This window comes from Lycium ferocissimum, chromosome 7, assembly GCF_029784015.1.
Source record: "Lycium ferocissimum isolate CSIRO_LF1 chromosome 7, AGI_CSIRO_Lferr_CH_V1, whole genome shotgun sequence".
Lineage (NCBI taxonomy): Eukaryota > Viridiplantae > Streptophyta > Magnoliopsida > Solanales > Solanaceae > Lycium > Lycium ferocissimum.
Genome location: NC_081348.1, coordinates 35,964,694 through 35,982,699, shown reverse-complemented (window position 1 = coordinate 35,982,699; position 18,006 = coordinate 35,964,694). Strand labels below are relative to the sequence as shown.

The 18,006-nt window shown below is 33.1% G+C and overlaps 2 protein-coding genes and 1 long non-coding RNA gene across 3 annotated transcripts; 2 read left to right on the top strand and 1 right to left on the bottom strand.

Moving 5' to 3' along the window:
• Nucleotides 1–9,071: 9,071 nt before the first annotated feature.
• Nucleotides 9,072–12,241, top strand: LOC132064687 (metacaspase-1-like). The gene is made up of 5 exons (XM_059457772.1): nucleotides 9,072–9,859; nucleotides 10,184–10,505; nucleotides 11,008–11,119; nucleotides 11,210–11,386; nucleotides 11,929–12,241. Exons 1-5 carry the CDS (start codon nucleotides 9,457–9,459, stop codon nucleotides 11,983–11,985), a joined length of 1,071 nt encoding a protein of 356 aa, XP_059313755.1. The 5' UTR covers nucleotides 9,072–9,456; the 3' UTR covers nucleotides 11,986–12,241.
• A 581-nt stretch (nucleotides 12,242–12,822) lies between these two features.
• Nucleotides 12,823–15,500, bottom strand: LOC132064688 (uncharacterized). Its single transcript, XR_009416605.1, has 2 exons — nucleotides 15,237–15,500; nucleotides 12,823–13,304 (listed from the first exon to the last, which is right to left on the bottom strand). It is a non-coding gene; the product is annotated as an uncharacterized LOC132064688 (long non-coding RNA).
• A 188-nt stretch (nucleotides 15,501–15,688) lies between these two features.
• Nucleotides 15,689–17,670, top strand: LOC132064686 (metacaspase-3-like). Its single transcript, XM_059457771.1, has 5 exons — nucleotides 15,689–16,177; nucleotides 16,327–16,657; nucleotides 16,753–16,867; nucleotides 17,128–17,286; nucleotides 17,375–17,670. The coding sequence occupies exons 1-5, from the start codon at nucleotides 15,751–15,753 to the stop codon at nucleotides 17,432–17,434; spliced, it is 1,092 nt and encodes a 363-aa protein (XP_059313754.1). The 5' UTR covers nucleotides 15,689–15,750; the 3' UTR covers nucleotides 17,435–17,670.
• Nucleotides 17,671–18,006: the final 336 nt, after the last annotated feature.

The window sequence follows — 18,006 nt, the reverse complement described above, 5'->3', positions numbered from 1 at the left end:
TGCAATGTAAAATTAATCATTCTAATGAAACAGAACACAATGAAAAGGAGAGAAGGGTAGTGATCTTGGCTTTCTTGAACTTCTCCATCTGGTTTAAAACCTGCCAATTTTCTTTTTTGGTATCATCATCTTGTTGTGAATCCTTTAAGCATCATCATCTTGTTGTGAATCCTTGAAGCATTCATCCAATTTCCTCTTCAATCCTTTGTTAGTACGTAGGATCTGTAAGATTACAACTCAACACAAGATCCAATGTGTAATGCCAATTAATACATCTGCATTAAAATAGTAGAGTAGTATTAACTTAATACATAATACCATAAAACGTTCATGGTCTGCCTCTAATCTAACTATTGAAAAGATAAGAAAAAACCATAAACAATGGTTATAATAAAAATCAAGATATGCATAGCAATAATCGAATTAACAGAAGAAGAGCAATCAAATTGGCTACCTTTTGCACATTAACTACCAGAGGACATGCAATTACTATTCTGGATGCTTGCTATAGCTGATTTTGGAGCTTTTGCCGTGCCGCGAACGTCCTGATTAGTAGAAAAAAGCAACTGAAATTAGAAAACGAAAACAAATAATAGAACACATGTAAATTCTTTAGTTGATCTTTACATTTGCCTCCAAATTACATTGCGCAGTTGTTACAATTACATCTGATTGACAGTATATCTATGAGCACCTTCTTGTTAAATGACAAACAAGATGCTACTTTCATTCACCTCTAACAAATTTTAATGATTAACATGCACAAATATTACTTCAACTTCACGTTAAGGAACTCAATTTTACAAAACTAAAACTTCTTTTCAACAAATCTTATCTTCCTTCAAACAAAAGCCTTCTGAAAAATGACTCAACTAATCCAATTCAATTTTTATGATATGGTAATCAAACATGGGATAGTGCTTGGTTTTTTTATCATCATTACCCTCTCAAACAATAATTGGTCCTAATTACCCTCTTGTACTTGGTTTTTTAACAATCCAAGTGATTTCAGATGATGTTTGGCGCGTGAGAGTGAAAGTAACGTACCACATCATATTAATTTGATGTGTAAAAAATCTAAAATACCACTTCCTTCTATACACTACAAAAAAGTATAGAAATTGCAACAAAAAATTTAATATTTGGCAACAACTTAGTTTTATTGTTGGCAAATGAACTGTTTTGTTGCCAAAAAATTTAATTTTGTTGCAATAGTATTGATTATTGTTGCAAAAAGTATTTTTGACAACTAAAAAAAGAAGTTGTTGCACGTTGTTGCAATAACAGCCGTTGGGAAAAGTCTATGTAACAAAAAAAAAATTGTTGTCAAAAAGTACTTTTTGCAACAATAGTCAATCTATGGCAACAAAATTAATTTTGTTGCCAAATATATTTTTTCTTGTAGTGATATTTAGCCATTCAACGACTATTTCCTTATCTCCTTCCATATATCTTGTCTATTCATTGTAGAAAAGCCAAGTATAGGGGGTAATTAGAACCAGTTATTGTTTGAGAGGTAACGATTATAGAAATGGATCTTAGGCCTAACTCAACCTCAAAAGTTGCTTTATGCTTTTAGGATTGTCGTCATATAAGGAGTCCACCTATCCCTTAAACCACCGATGTGGGATATTTTAACACCCCACCTAACGCGGGCTGGACATCTGGTGCGTAGGCGATTATACTATGGGGCCCACAGTCGGGAAACAATATTTGGAATGAGTCATGCTTTGATATCATGTAAAGAAATGGATCTTGGGTCTAACTCAACCCAACAAGCTAGCTTATAAGGGGAGGATTACCCAAGTCCATATAGAAGTCCACCCCATCCGTTAAACCACTGATGTGCGATATTTTAACACAAGTACATGGGATCATTGGGACCAAGTATAGTTTAAGAGATATCTAAATAAAGGCGTGAAGTTTAGGAGGATCTTTAGGTATTTTGCCCAAATATACATTTGCTTGATACAACGACTTCTTGAATTATCTAGTTAGAGAAGAAACAAATGAAATTAGAATGGTTTCAATCCATAAAGTATAATATATATACAGATATACAATTGTTGGCGCAATACTTTTGTAAATTGAGACTCTAACGTAACAAAAGATTGCAAGTGAGCATGTTGTGGTCCAGAATTAAATTCTATGGTACAAGTCACTGCTTTTATATTTTAGAAACCTTTCCAACCAATTAACCAAGAAAATGTACCTCTGTAACCAATAACATGATTAGATGATGTGTTAAGAGTAAAAAACTCCAACGCCACCTGGAGACTCCGAGAAGAGAACGTTTGCCACTGCATTGTTAATTAAAAACATATAATTATGAACGTAGTTGATTCTTAATGTAAATCATAAAAAAGTTTTATAAGTTGCTTACAGTTGTTCCATACGTGTTCATTTTGTGCCTGAGTTTTACTACCGCTATTGACTCTGGATGGACCCATCTCTTCGGATGCCCCAATTCCTAAGAGAATATGGAAAATCTCACTCAAAAAAATAGCACAAATTGATAATCCAAGAAGAAATAGCCAAAATCGGTAACTGAAGAACCATAAAAGTGAAGTGATATAAATGAAGATGCTTTCATTGAATAGTTGGAGATATAATAATTTGGATTCGGCATGACAAAACTTTTCTGAAGAAGTACTTTTCTGAAAGAGCACTTTCGTTTGGGAAGCGTTGGCTTTTCTTTTTTTAGTCAGTAAGGTAATTAGGTTTTTTTAATTAATAGGAAAAATATTTTTAAGAAGGGTATTTATGTAATTTAACTTTCAAGTTAGGGAATTCATGCTTTTAATATAATATAGATTCTAGCATATGTATATAAATTGTATCATTATTGTACATGTACCACTACTGTATATGTATATAAAATGTATCATACGTATAGAAATTATATCACTATTGTATAAAATATGTATCACTACCATATATGCACAGAAAAAATGTATCATATGTATAGAAATTGTATCATTATCGTAGAGAATATATATCCCTAAAGTATATATATAGAAATAATATCATTGTTGTATAATTTATGTATAATAAATCTATAATTAGAAAATATATTATTGGTGTAATATTTCTTTTTGATAAATGTATAATTAATGTATACTTACTAATTATACACATATTATACGTGTTTTGTATATTTCTTGAAGGCTCAATTAACGTATACTTACTAATTATACACATATTATATATGTTTTGGGAAATTTTTTTCGTCGATCTTTAGTGGCGACTTTTCGATCCAAAGTCGCCATAAATAGTCCTTTTTTTTTTTTTTGGGCTGCTAGGCTAGCGTTTGGCGATACTTTGGGCCGAACGGCCAACTCGGGGTATTAAGCCCAAACGCCAGCCAAACAAATTTCTGATGGCCACTGTGTGTCCTTTTCCCTTTGAAGAAAGGCATAGTTACAAGGGAGAATGACGTATATATACATATGAATAGGGTATATTTACAAAATATGACGATACTTTTCAGTTTACAAAATATAACAATAGATTTCTTACAAAACATATACAAATTTTTTTCACTCAAGGCTTGGAAAATTCGCTCAAATATTTGTGTATGAAAACTGTATGAAATGTGTATATTTCGCTATTTAAAAATTTCGCTCAAAAGTTTGTGTATGAAAACTGTATGAATTATGTATGTCACGCCATGCTTAGAATTTCGCTCACATTTTTCGTGTATGAAAAATTGTATAAAATCGGTATGAAATGTGTATATCTCGCTTAAGATTTAGAATTTCGGTCAAAATGTCTTGTATAAAAACTCTATAAAATTGGTATGATATATGTATATAATTGTATATACATGATGTATAAAGTTCATATTAGGTTTTAGAAAATTTAGTACAACTAAAACAATAATATATATATCTTTCATACAAATTTAATACAACTACAACAACATACAAAATTTAAGAAACAAATTTCATATAAACTCAACATACAATTATCATACAACTTTAATACAATTTTGAATCTCACTTCAAAATTTGAAGATTGTATAGAAACATTATGAAATATGCATATAACTGTACAGAAATTATAAAAAATTCATGTTAGGTTTTTGAAAATTTCATACAAGCGTACTATAACAACATTGTATACAACTTTCATATAGTTAATTTAGCAAATAAATTTTCATTGATTGTTATTTTATCAATTTTCACAATGTTCACGTTAAGATGGAAGAGGCAAAATAATGTCCAGAATAGGAGATGATATTTGAACTGTAGCAAGTATGTAGCGAATGCCAAGCTATGGCTGGGCAAAGGCATCATGTTGCTTAGATTGCAAAATGGGGGAAATGACCTAATAATGAGCAAATGGTCAACAATTTAACCCTATCTTTCTTCTCTCTCTGCTAGACTCCAACCCCTCTCCTTTCCCTTCCAGATCGATAAAAAATAGGAGATTAAAAAATTCCAACACCAAGTCAAAACTCAAATCAGAAGTATAGGGTTCCTCTAGATGGTATATCAGGCAAAGATTTGAAGTGTTTGGAGAAATTTCATGTGGAAATTGGTTCCATGGCAAACCCATATGTATTGAAGAATGAAATTTGATGGCTCCATTCTCTCGGTATTTTTTTTTTTTGAAATTTGCATTTTTCTAGATCTGCGCCTTTTCAATAGTGTTTGTTTAGATCTGCATAACCACCGCGAAACACAATAGATCTGAAGCAGAGGTTGAGTAAAATGGAGAGAAGGGGAAGAGAGGGTGGGCGGTTGGGTAAAGAGAAAGGGAAGGGTGGGCGGCTGGGAAAAGGGAAGGGTTAGAGTGGGCTTTTAACTTTTCCAAATCTGGTAGGATTTGTAATTAAATTGTTATATTTTATAAATAAGGAAAAGTATCCTTATGTTTTGTAATATAATATTTTAAGTGGTATTATTAGGTCATTTTCCCTAGTTACAATGGTCATGTAGGAGTCCATTTGAGAAACAATGCAAGGGGAACTGTGGATTTATACCAAACCAGCCCGACCAAGCCCTTTATTTAAGTAGGGTTGGGCTAAGATTTTTTTGGCCCATTTAGAAGTGAGTCTCAATAGCCCAGCCTTTCTTGCCCCCCAACCTCAAGGGTTGGGAACTTGGGATGAGGCCAGCCCTTAATGCCAGAAAAGAATAATAAATCAATTATATTTAAGAAAACATATGTAAATTAAATGAAAAGATAAAAAGTAATGAAAAAAAAAAAAAGAATGAATTTATTTATTACTACTTAAAAACTGGAGTTATACTTTTTAGTCTTAGAAATTATGTTATGATTAATTTCTTTTGGACGTGACTTGAATTAGTGAACAAAAATAGTAATTTAGATTTGTTCTCTTGAACTTATTGTGTTTCTGTAATATGAGTTCATGCAAGAATGGGTGGTAGAAGATTTTATTTCAGATTGCAAAAAGTTTCATGTTCAAATTATACCAAAAATCACTTAGAATATGCTATTTTGGAAGGAAAAAAAAAGGGCTGGCTCGTCTTAGTCCGTAGCACCTTGGGGAGCTTGGTTGAAATTTCTGCCATTTTGAGACCGCTTCAATAAAAAGGGCCACCCGTCCTAGTTTAATTCTTTAGCCTTTAGGGTTTAAGGTTAGGTGAAATTTGAGCAAACACGTTTTGACACGTCTAGACTAGGGGTGTTCATGGGTCGATTTTGGGCTAAAACCAAAACCAAACCAATCTAGTTGGTTTTTAAAATTATTAAAAACAAACCAAATATAATACATTTGGTTCGATTTGGGTTGGTTTTTCCGATTTTTTTAAGAAAACTAAGGGTATTTCTCTCTTTCATGCTTTTTTCCTACAATTAGGAGAGAATTTTCTATCTTTTTCCAACTTATAATTCGTTATTACCCTTTTATTGTGATAGCTACAATTTACTTGCATTATGGAGAAAATGTTTTAGCGTTTATGATTTTAATTAAGTGAATAAATTTTATAAGAAATATAGAAAATAAATTTAGGTAAATATCATCGTTGTTTCTTTGAATAAATGAGTTTGAATTCATGGTTCTTTTTTAAAAATGGGCTTAAGGTATAAAGTTCATTAGCCTATTAGAGATAAATAAAATTTTGCTTAAAAAGTATATAAATTATTTAAAAGTATTTATAAAAATTAATATATCATATATATATTATTATAAAAATTATGTATAAAATTTGTTGGTTCAGTTTGGTATTTTCTTTGGTTTGCTTTTAGTAAAATCAAAACCAAACCAAATATTATGGGTTTTTAAAAATTAAAAACCAAACTAAACCCAACCCAAGTAAATATCGGCTTATTTAATCAACCTGGTTCGGTTTAAATCAGTTTTTAACCAAAACGTGAACACCCCTAGAGTCTAGTAATGAGAGTCAATGCCGTTTTTTTAATGTACCGTAGCTTTTATTTTGTGTTATCCACGGCTGATGGCTTAAATTCTGTGCTTTTCATTTAGGGCCTGTTTGGAAAGCCACCCAGGTAATTGGAATTGGGTGTAATTACGCGATTTGGCTGCGCATTTGTTTGACAAGGTAATTACACGTTTAGGTGGGAATTGGGTGTAATTACACTCTCCAATTCGGGGGGGCGAATTGGGTGCAATTACACTTTGTAATTACAGGGTTACTTTTTAGTTGATTTCTTTTTAATTTTATTTTAATTTGTTTTCTTTTTAAATTTATTTTTTTAATTTTAATTTATTTTCTTTTCTAATTTATTTTTTTATTTCTATTATTTAATTTCTTTTTATTTTTACTTTTTAATCATTTGTATTTTTTAAAATATATTTTTCTTTTATAGAATTTATATTTCATTTCCTTTCTTCATTCTAACCTTTCTTCTTGTGGTTCCATGTAATTGCTCGTATTTTTTTTTTAATTTTTAATTTTATTCATTTAGCATAACCGTGTTAATATTCTAATTTTTTGAAACTACATCTCTTAATATTAGAAAGAATGAGTCATTAGCAAACTTGATATATAAAAAGTGACATTATTAAAGTAGAATTTCGTTGTGAATGAGGTTATTGACTTATATTTTCCCTTTACTTTGAATTATAGGAGTATTTACTTATGTTACGTTGAAAGCTCTTATGTAACGTTAGAATTTGACATAAGAGTAGTATGTTAAAAATATTCTTTCGGATTTTGAATTTAGGTTGTATTTTCGATTTTAAAAATATTTCTTTAGTACGTATTAATTTGTTATTTCGCGTTGCGTATTTGTTTATTTTTCGGCTTACAGTTGATAGAATTATTGTCAAACATTTGAATAGTGTTATGACATTACATTTATAAATATTCTTTTTTTGTCAAACCTCCAATCTCATGTTGTTCTCACAAAAAAGTATGCTTTTAATTTTTATAATCAATTAAAATTAAAATATTATTAATTTCAAATTATATATCAATTATTTTTTACAATATTAGTTACAAATATATGATTATTCATTAACATATTTTCAAAAAATAATGTATTATTAAATAACTAATTTAATATCATTTATAAAGGCACATATTTTTTAAATATTAATTTTAAATTTTTTATAATTAAATTTTAGTTTTAAATTAAACTAAGCGTGTAATTACGAACGTACGGCCAAACGATGCTTGTAATTCTGTTGTAATTATATTATGATAAACAAACAGGTAGTTATAATTACAGTACTGTATAATTACTAGGGTAGTAATTACACCAATTCCAATTTGATTTGAGAAACAGGCTCTTACTAGACTAGATTTGAGAACAGTTATACGCAGTGGAGTCAACCATAGAAAGTCTTTCCAGATGATCAGAACTAGTAAAAGGGACACGAGTATTTCAGTCCACTTGTGAAGATGAGCATCTTGTTCATTATCCTTCATTTATAATGTAAAGGAACATTAGAATATGAAATTGGCTGCGGAAAGATCCTTTTCTTTTTCTCATGAGATTAATTCTGGACTTCTATTCGTCTTCCTTTTGGACAGAAGAACAAAAGCATCTTGCTTTTTAATTGTGAATGTTTTAAACTAATTTAGGGAGATTCTTTTTAGATTTGCTGTGAGAGATATGGTTCTTGTTAATTGGACCTTGTTGTGCTAAACAAATAGTGATTCTTGTTGATGTTGTCGCCTCTGGATAAGTGAGAATACTTATGCCACGTATACTTCAGGGTGGTGTTAGATATACTTCACTACAAAATTTTAGCGTATAACTATCTTTATTTTCTTAAAACAAACAGTTAGACTTGGTTGTTTTGAAGAACAGAAAGAATTGTTTTCAAAACTAAATGTTTTGTTCTTGATGAATAGTATTAGTGCCTACTGTACTTGCTGGTCGTTCAAATATAAAATCCCTTTTTCACCCTCACACTTGCATTTGACAAATTAATCTCACTCATCATATCAGAATCTTGATGATCGTAAAGAGCAGGGACTTTCTGGGGAATGCATTATATTTTGCTTTAGATATAAGCAAGAATAAAGTCGCTTTGTCGACCATTTGTTCTATCCTTCATTTTACACGTTAACTCCTAAATAGTCCTTCGAGTATTCATCTATACATGTAAATGGAATAAAGTACAGTATCTTTTTTTTTTTTTTTCTTTTTATCGGGAGCAAATATACAACGGAACTTATTCCGACCTTTTCGGAGTACGGAACATGTGAGCTAGGTAGACGTCCAATCTGAGGACAACTAGTTGTACTATCTAGAGCATAACTTCATGTCAAACTTCAATCAATTCCTTCATACTTCGTTCCAATGAATTGATCGGTCTAGACGAAAGATGAAGTCCTAGAGATTACCTTGTATTTTCGGTTCAGTGATCAAGGCAAGGTTCTGAATATGCTATTGTGCTCAGCCACTCAGTGGCGGAATTAGTGGCGGAATTAGGTGGAGGGAAGGGGGTTCAATGTAAATAGGATCAAACAAAATTTAATGTATATACATAAGTTGTTGAATCCCCTTGACATAAGGAAAAATTCTAATGTAGCATACATGGCTTCAGAAGTTGCTTAAGGTCACAAGTTCAAATCTCAAGTCCTACTATATTTTTGAGTCCTCTTATATAAATTTCTGGCTCCACCACTGAGACACTAAATATAGGAATCTACACTTTCCAAAAAGAGATGGGAAAGGCAAAGCCAGTTCCATCCCCGGCTTCTGTAGCAGCATCTTCTTTCTAGTTCACAAGAATTTCAACGATGTAGAAGTGCAGGGACAAGCTTAATTGAGAATCAACCAAAAAACAATTAGAAATGGCTTGCTTTTGGAGAAGTGGACAGCTCATGTTCACATTTTGATAAAAAGTTTATGAATATCTTCCTGCTTTTACTTATTAATTAAATAGAGTAACATTGATCAATCCACATTCTTTCACTAACTTGTGCAACTAGTGAAGTGACTTGGCCTAGTGCTTACTTATGCTCTGCTGACTTTACTTACTGAGCAAAGCTAGTTTATAACTTACAAATAATGTCTATGACATGTCAAAAATGTCAACAGCAACTGCCACTGCCAGCACAAAGTAAACTATTTCGTTGCCATTGTGGCAATCTGATTCCTCTAGGCAATAGTGACAGTTCACTGCCAGTCCAAGAACATGGTAGATTCAGTTCTAAAATGAGAAGATTCAGAGATAAAATTAGGAGAAACAGTTCGAGAACGAACAGTCTATCGCGTTCTCCAAGTACTAGTCCACGTTTGTCTCTTATTTTCACAAAGCCACCACCAAGTGGGAAGCGTGCACTTCTTTGTGGGGTGTCTTACAAGAAGGAGAAATTCAGGCTTAGAGGAACTCTGCATGATGTAAACAGCATGAGGAACTTGCTGGTTCAAAAATTTAGCTTTTCAGAGGAATCCATTCTCATTCTAGCAGGTATTCCCGTTTCTCTATTGCTAGTATGATCAGAAGCAGATTCATGATTTATTTGTGGTTCAGTTTTTAAGGTTCTTAACACTGAACAAATTGCACTTGAACTTATAAGTTCTGTATTTAATATTTTATGAAATTATATACGTAGAAAGCACTAAATTTTCAACAAATACAAAATTCTGAATCCATAATCCTAGATCCTGGAAGTGTAATGGGTTTAGGAATAAGAACCTAAAATATCAAATTTAAATCCTGAATCTACCTCCCAGTATGATGATTAATAAGAAATATTTTCATACCTTACTTTTGAATGGAAACAACTTGCAGAAGAAGCAGCATATAAACCTCCAACTAGGAGAAACATCCTAGAGGCTTTCAAGTGGCTAATGACAGACCTTAAATCGGGTGACTCGTTGGTGTTCTACTTCTCAGGACACGGCTTACGACAACCTGATTTTATTGAAGATGAGCTAGATGGTTTTGATGAAACGATCTGTCCTCTCGACTTTAGGACTAAAGGCATGATCCTTGATAATGCCATCAATGATATTCTTGTTAAACCACTAACTCCAGGTGTTACACTTCATGCTATCATCGACTCTTGTCATAGTGGAACTATTCTCGATTTACCTTGGGTATACAACAGAGAGTATGTTCTTACCATCCCAAAGTTCTTTTTAGTTTCTAAAAGTTGTTTCATATGTTTCTACAAACTTGGATTCTTCATATACATAGGATTTAACCTATTTACACTAACAATGTTAAGACACTACGGTATAATTTAACATGTTATAGCAGGTTACCTACTTTATTTTTTGAAGTAACTAGTTCTCCTTATTTAACATGTTATAATGTCCACACGAACTAATTGTCCCAACTATTTATTGAGAAAAATCTAATCCTGACAGTTTTATCACCTGGAAAAATGACAGGATCATATATTTACTCATTTTTTTATTATGATTTGTTATGCATTTTACTTTTCTCTTCAGATGAGCTTAAACTATAATCTTCTACTAGTTAACCCTACAAATGAGAGAAACTGTAAACATTTTCCATCAGGAACAAGCTTTAATAATATTGCAGCAGAATCCTGATATCAGTAGCATTTTCGATCACACCGCTTATGTCAGTTATCTGGATTTTAACAGGAAAAGGTGGGATGATAACAGACCCCCATCCAGAACTAATAAGGGTACGAGTGGTGGAAGGGCCATCGGTTTCAGTGCTTGCAGGGATAATCAACTAGCTGCAGATACCTCTGTAATATTTGTTTCTATCCCTTTGATCGGTTCTTCATATGATTGATTTACGTACCCTATCGCCAAGTACCATAATATGAATATTATGCAGGCTTTCTCTCCAGAAAAAACGATGATGGGCGCTATGACTTACACATTTATAAAAGCTCTCAAGGAAAACGCAAATATAACATACCAAGAATTACTTGATTATATGCACAACGAAATCGAAAAGGTTGACAAAGCTAGATGTCCACTGCTGAAGGTATTCCAACGCAAGATAGACCAGGTAACTCATCTCCCTGCCTGAAATATTCATTCTCGAAATTATCCTGCATCAATTAATGCTATAGTTCTAAGGGCCTAGTAACTTATATGACAATTAAAATGAATTTTACACAATCAGTGCAATTTAACCTACTTGAGAAGGTTAGTCACCTTATTTTCCAGGTTACTAATTCCACTTATTATGAATAGTTACCTTTTATCATCTTTTAAGTGACTTGATACTTCAAAGCAATTACATTTTCAGTATGTAAAACAGAGAGTAGTTCTGCACTTTTTCTCAACTTGAACTTTCTAGGAAGATACGCAACCATAAATTTCAATTTCAGGCAAATGTAAAAAAAAAATGGAAAAACTTTTGTTATAACCTGTGAGCGTTAATCCAGAACGTTTTTCAGCGGCAGTTTAGTACTTGCATATGCGTCAAAGATTTAAAAGTACTGTAATTCTCATCAATAAGCATTAATTATTTGTAAAGTTTACAGAAAATTTTGCTTATCTATTTTTCTGATCTGATACTGTATTATCACATTTAAACTTGTGCAGGAACCGGTATTATCATCTTCTGAAAAATTTGACACTAACACAAAGTTCAAGCTCTAAGTCTACAGCAGAAAGATGAATTTGAACCTAGATGTTTCCAGTTCCATCATAAAAGGAGGGTGCTGCTTGTTTCATATTTGTCTTTTATATTGCTTCCATTTTTTTACTCTTTATCTTTTTTCGGTAAGGCAATCCAAAGATTTGCATCAAAATTCTCTCTTTTGCATTTTCTGTGCTGATTCTGACTCTATAATATGTATCTGTGTCTCTGAGTTAATAATTGATAGTTTTCAAATAAAGAACTCTGTTCTGATGGTGTCCTTTCCAAGTCCATAGCAGGGTCTTCACTAATTTTTATCATAAGATTTTTTGTATATATAAGCATACAGAAGAACTCCTCTTTGCTTATGCCTGTTAGACTGTCAGTATATGTAACGGAAATCTTTTTTTTTTTTTTTGGTTTCCTACCGGTGTCCGGTACCCGCATTGGAGCCAGACTATATCCCGATTCGCGCTGCGTAGGACCACATTCGGGCGGGGGGGGGGGGGGGAGCGCTCCCAACCAAGAATTTTCCATACCCAGGTCTTGAACCCGAGACCTCTGGTTAAGGGAGGAGCAGCCCCATCCGCTGCACCACATCTTTGGTGATGGAAAATCTTTTTTTTTTTTTCTAAAATAGGACTGATGTATCTTTCCAGTAATACTGCAGTTAACGCGCAGTTCAAATTCAAACAGAGCTTTTATGATCGAAAAATACTTCTGAACTTTTTATTTCTGCATTTTTCAATTGAGGCAACTTAATTAAGTATGATGTCAAGGAAGAAACTATCATCTAAGCTAAAGTTGGAGGAGAATAATAAAGAAAAGAACATTAAAAGCAAATTCTAGCATCCTAGTTAGGAGTTAAAATACAGTTCTTCCATTTCAGTTGGTACCACTAAGATATATGATAACTGTCATATATGCAAATGACTCGTATGTTACTCCTAATTGGCAGTAAGCACACCAAAATTTGGTAGCCTTTTCAAGAGATATCTCAAGCAAGCTTTTAACAGAAAGCTGATTTCTTAAATAAATGAGAATAAGTTATAAGATAAATGATAAGGGAAGCAAAAGCATCTATGTACCATAGGTATTAGAATTCATTTTGAATTTTTGAATCAGCTTCTCCAGTAAAGAGGTAAGACTGTCTATATTTGCCTCTTCCCCGAGAGCCTTCTGGCACTCTGTCCGTCGTTATTCTTTATGTCTTCTCCTTATAAATGAGGATACTATTTTCTCTTTTATGAATTGGTTTTCCTCTTGCAGACGAGTCTCGCCCAATTTGAAAACCTTTTGATCTTGGATGGTGCTATTATTGTTCGAATTAGAAAAGATCCTACAAGTAAAACTAGTTAAACTCAGAAAAATGTCCAAATGTACTATGATTCATTAAAAGTGAACTGCAGATTTGTGTCCCTTAAGACTTAATTCAAATTTGAAAAATGTCCAAATGTACTATGATTCATTAAAAGTGAACTGCAGATTTGTGTCCCTTAAGACTCAATTCAAATTTCAACGAACCTATATATATATCAGATAGATGGGATAACTTTGGCAGCATGTAAAGGAGATCAACTACACATAGACAATATTTAAAAACTTCTCATTTACTAGTTCGAATTCTACTTATTCATAAGACGAAAACCTAAGCTGAAAGCTCAAAGTTACATGATTGATCAATCAAGGAACCTATGTGGAATAGCTCAATTCACCAGCTCATGCAACTACGAAGTCAAAAATATGTTCTTTAATTCTTCCCTCTACGAGCTCCTCAATTTCTTCTGCTTCATTATTCCATAGATATTAATCTTAATGCAGGCCAATAAGGCACTTTCAAAAGTTGATAAAGTGCAGTTTTAAGTTTAATCGATCCAAGCTAATTCCCTCGTAAAATGCCAAAATTAAGAAGCCGGAGCAAACATGGCAAAAAGATCTATCGAATTACAGGCGGAGACTCATGCAGGGTACTGGTTCCGGATTCATCTAAACATTGTAGTTTTGACGTAGAGCATAAATTTATATGTAAACATCCACGAAAATTGCAAAGAAAAGATAAGGCTATGTGCACACAAACTGACTTCAAGTATCCAGTTAGTTCTCAAGCGATTCCTTTGGATCTTAGGTGCGACAGTAGATATGAACATATAACTTTAAAATACAACTGATTTAATACTAAATACTTTAAAGGTTGAACGCTTAAATCTTGGATCTACTTCTGCTTACTGGATTTGGAGATCAGGACAATTTTGGGAGAAATGGACTTTTAGTCCTTTACAAACTCATTTTAGTTTTGTGACCACTTTACAAGAGATCTTCTTTGAAAAAGATATTTTCTTCTATTCAAATTATAAAAGCCCAAGAGATCTATTTTCGCTTTATCGCATTATGGAATAAGATGGATATCACATATTCATTTTCCTAGTTGCTGTTGGGATCAAAATAACAGGGCGTCATGCGGAAGCTATCAATTGCGAACATTGAACCACGATAAATCAGATAACAAAGAAAAACATACTAAAACCGCATAATATTCTAACAAGGTTTGATCAATTGATCTACATTTGAAAACTAATCTAAAAGCATAAAAAACTATTTGAGAGAAAAATCTCCCCTAAACAAAACTCTTTAAATGACTACATTGTGGATGCTATTGTGTTGTTTATGAGAAGAAAGGATCTCCTATTTATAGAAGTTCAAAACTTCTCCTACAAGAAAAGGTTAGATATGGCAGAATCCTTTTGTACAAAGAAAACCTTTTCTATCAAGAAAATCTTTTTGAAGTAAAACACAATTCTGGTAAAATTCAAATAAAGTAGGAAATTCAGGCAAACTCTAACAGTTGCTCCTGATATTAGTTTTCTACAATCAAAGACGAAACAACATAATTATAAAAAGATTATTTTTTCTTAATTTAACAATTCCTAAGGCAACGTGTTATATATAAATTGTCTAGCAAAATTTGGATTCTCGAAAATATTAATTCTTCACGAAACACTAATATGATTCTTTGACTACATTAGCAGTGAAATATGCCCATTCCCACAAAAAATTGGCATTTATCTTCTCAAACAGTTGAACAACTTTCCGTTATGATACTCTCATCAAAACCCAACTCATTTCTTTCCAAAATTCAATGAATGATATAAGTAACCCATTTGAGGAGTATGCCCCACACAATGCACTCAGAGGGATAAAGTACACTGGAAAGTTAAAGAAATTCTCAAGGTTCTGAGAGAATACAATACCCAATCATGAAAAAAGATCATACCTTTAGAAAATACAAAGATGAATCTATCTTGCCGAAAGGCGCAAATAGATCTATTCTTTTTTCTCCATCACCACAACAGAAAGAGAATAAAGCTTTTTGCTAATTTGACACACAAAGCACAAGGAGATAAACTAAGCTAGATACATGTATTGAATCTCTTGAAAGTGCTTAATTGCCCACTTTGATAGATATTAATATGGGGTTAATTTAACCATGTTCATCTAACTTTTAGTTTATTGCACTAAAATCATTAATGCCCTTAATATAAAACAGGCAAGGTAGGGGTTCACCCGGACCCAGTATTTTTACCTCAAATCTTGCAAATTTGTATATGAGTTAAAAGATTCGCTAAATAATTAAATAAAAAAGTTGTGGTAGAATTTCGAATTTGCACCCATGAAATTTAAATCATGCATCCACCTGTGCCATATATATATGCCTCCCATATGTATCTTGATTGATCATCTCAAGTAATCAAAACAAGAGGGACTCCACTTTGATCACCCTAGAGATAATGGACAGCAGGAGATGCAAATGCCAGTGGTGCGGCATGAAGATGGCAGCTCCCTTTGGAGCACAAACAATTAGCTGTCCAAGGTGCCAATCTGTTACACAACTCCAACCTGCAAGAAACAATGGCTTTGCTAATTTCCCCACTGGCAATAACAATATGAGCCAAGGATTTCCAGCTTTTCCTACAAGGCCAGGAAGGATGAGTCCAAATGCTTATAATTCTCAGCCTCAACAATTCAACATGTCACCGCAGATTAATAATATGCGACCTCCATCAGTACATGGACGAAAACGAGCAGTTCTGTGCGGAATTAATTACCGTGGGCATCCCAAGAGTCTGAAGGGAAGCATTAATGACGTTTTATGCATGAGATATTTTCTGGTCGAGAAGTTGGGATTCCCAAATGCATCAGTGATTGTCCTTACAGGTATGTGTGATTGATCACCTACGATTCAGCACTAGAAAATAAATGTTAATTTTAGTATTCCTCTAGTCTTGTATTTTAAGGATTTTGCATATCCCTACACAAAACCATTTAATAGCCTTAGTCTAACATGTAATACATAAAATTTGCAGAGGATGAGAAAGATCCATACAAGTATCCAACCAAGGCCAATATCAGATCAGCCCTACGTTGGCTTGTTCATGGTTGTCAGCCAGGAGATTCACTAGTGTTCCACTATTCTGGCCATGGCTCACGAATACGGGACTTTGATGGGGATGAGATTGATGGGCATGACGAATCACTATGCCCTGTTGATTATGAAACAGAAGGAAGGATACTAGATGATGAGATCAATAGTACTATTGTTAGGCCTTTACCGCGTGGAGCCACACTTCATGGCATAATTGATACATGCTTCAGTGGGACTTTCCTAGATTTGCCCTTTATGTGCAGAATAAACAGGTTATTGATGAACTAATCCTTTTGGTTATTGATCAAGCAATGAAACTTCATATCAAATTATAGTAAAAGTGGTATGGCAAACTGTTTTCAAGCAGGGCAGGAAACTTTATGTGGGAAGACCATCGGATCAACTACAACAGAGGTACAAGAGGGGGAACAGCAATCTCTATCAGTGCCTGTGACGACCATCAAAATTCTGGAGATACAACAGTTAGTATTTGTAAATGCTTATTCCTATACTGACTTTAAAATCTCTAAACAAATTAAAAAGACTCATGACAAACACCAAATCGATGGAAGTGTACTAACACGACTAAGCTGTAATCATAATTGGTTCATATTGCCTGTATGGGTCTTGTTCTTCTATTGTGTTCTGTTATGTACTGAGCCACGTGGATTTTAAAATATTATATATATGTTCACTTTTAACACCTTCAATCATCAAAATGTCGCACCTTGAATTTATGCAGGCTTTCACAGGTGTTGCAACGGGTGCCCTGACTTATAGTTTCATCCAAACTTTGGAGCAAGAGCCTAAATTGACTTATGGACGCTTACTCATGAGTATGCACTATAAGATTCATGAAGCACAGAAAGGAATGGGCCTCAATGGTGCAAATGAAACTCAGGTATGCTTCTTTGAGATTGTCAAAAAAAATTAGTGCAAAATCGCATCATCGTTGTTCTTGTCTAATGCACTTTATTGGTCTTTCCCAGGAGCCTCAACTATCCTCGTCTGAGCAGTTTGATATTCACTCAAAGATGGTGGCTATATAGGAACTTAAAGTATCCAACTCCAGCCTGAGTACAACTTCCCTGGCATAATCTTGTTGTACTAATAAATCTCAACACTTTTATCTTGTTGTAATAGATTTCAACAGTTCCTTTTACCATGTAGAAGTGTAGATTCACTCATATAGTATTGTTCTGGTGTGAATCTTGATCGTGTATGTTAGTTATGTAAACTTTATCAATAACAGTGAATAAACTTCCAGATGGAAATTTGCTCAGAACAGCTCGTCTACAACTACATGTTATCATGTCCTTTATGTCATGAATCTATCTTCTTCCATGTATATCGATGCAAACCATATCACAAGATTCTGTCAAAAGCTCCTATAGAAGATGTGCAGCGTGGTTTTTTTTTGGAACACAGAATCCTATTTTATTGTTGACGATGTATTTGAAGAGATAGATGGTGAAGATATATGTCTTGCTCTGTATAATCAGATAAATTTGCAGGGCACTTCACACTTGAAACTGATAGATAAACCAGAAATGAATGTTTTTCTTCCTTGTCCATTGATTATACAACCATATTATCTGTCATAACTCCTATAGAAGATATT

Coding starts and splice junctions, on each gene's coding strand:
- LOC132064687 (XM_059457772.1), top strand. CDS start 9,457: ATGTCTATGACATGTCAAAAATGTCAACAGCAACTGCCACTGCCAGCA. Junction 9,860..10,183: donor ATCCATTCTCATTCTAGCAG/GTATTCCCGTTT, acceptor AACAACTTGCAG/AAGAAGCAGCATATAAACCT. Junction 11,120..11,209: donor AACTAGCTGCAGATACCTCT/GTAATATTTGTT, acceptor AATATTATGCAG/GCTTTCTCTCCAGAAAAAAC.
- LOC132064686 (XM_059457771.1), top strand. CDS start 15,751: ATGGACAGCAGGAGATGCAAATGCCAGTGGTGCGGCATGAAGATGGCA. Junction 16,868..17,127: donor AAAATTCTGGAGATACAACA/GTTAGTATTTGT, acceptor GAATTTATGCAG/GCTTTCACAGGTGTTGCAAC. Junction 17,287..17,374: donor ATGGTGCAAATGAAACTCAG/GTATGCTTCTTT, acceptor GGTCTTTCCCAG/GAGCCTCAACTATCCTCGTC.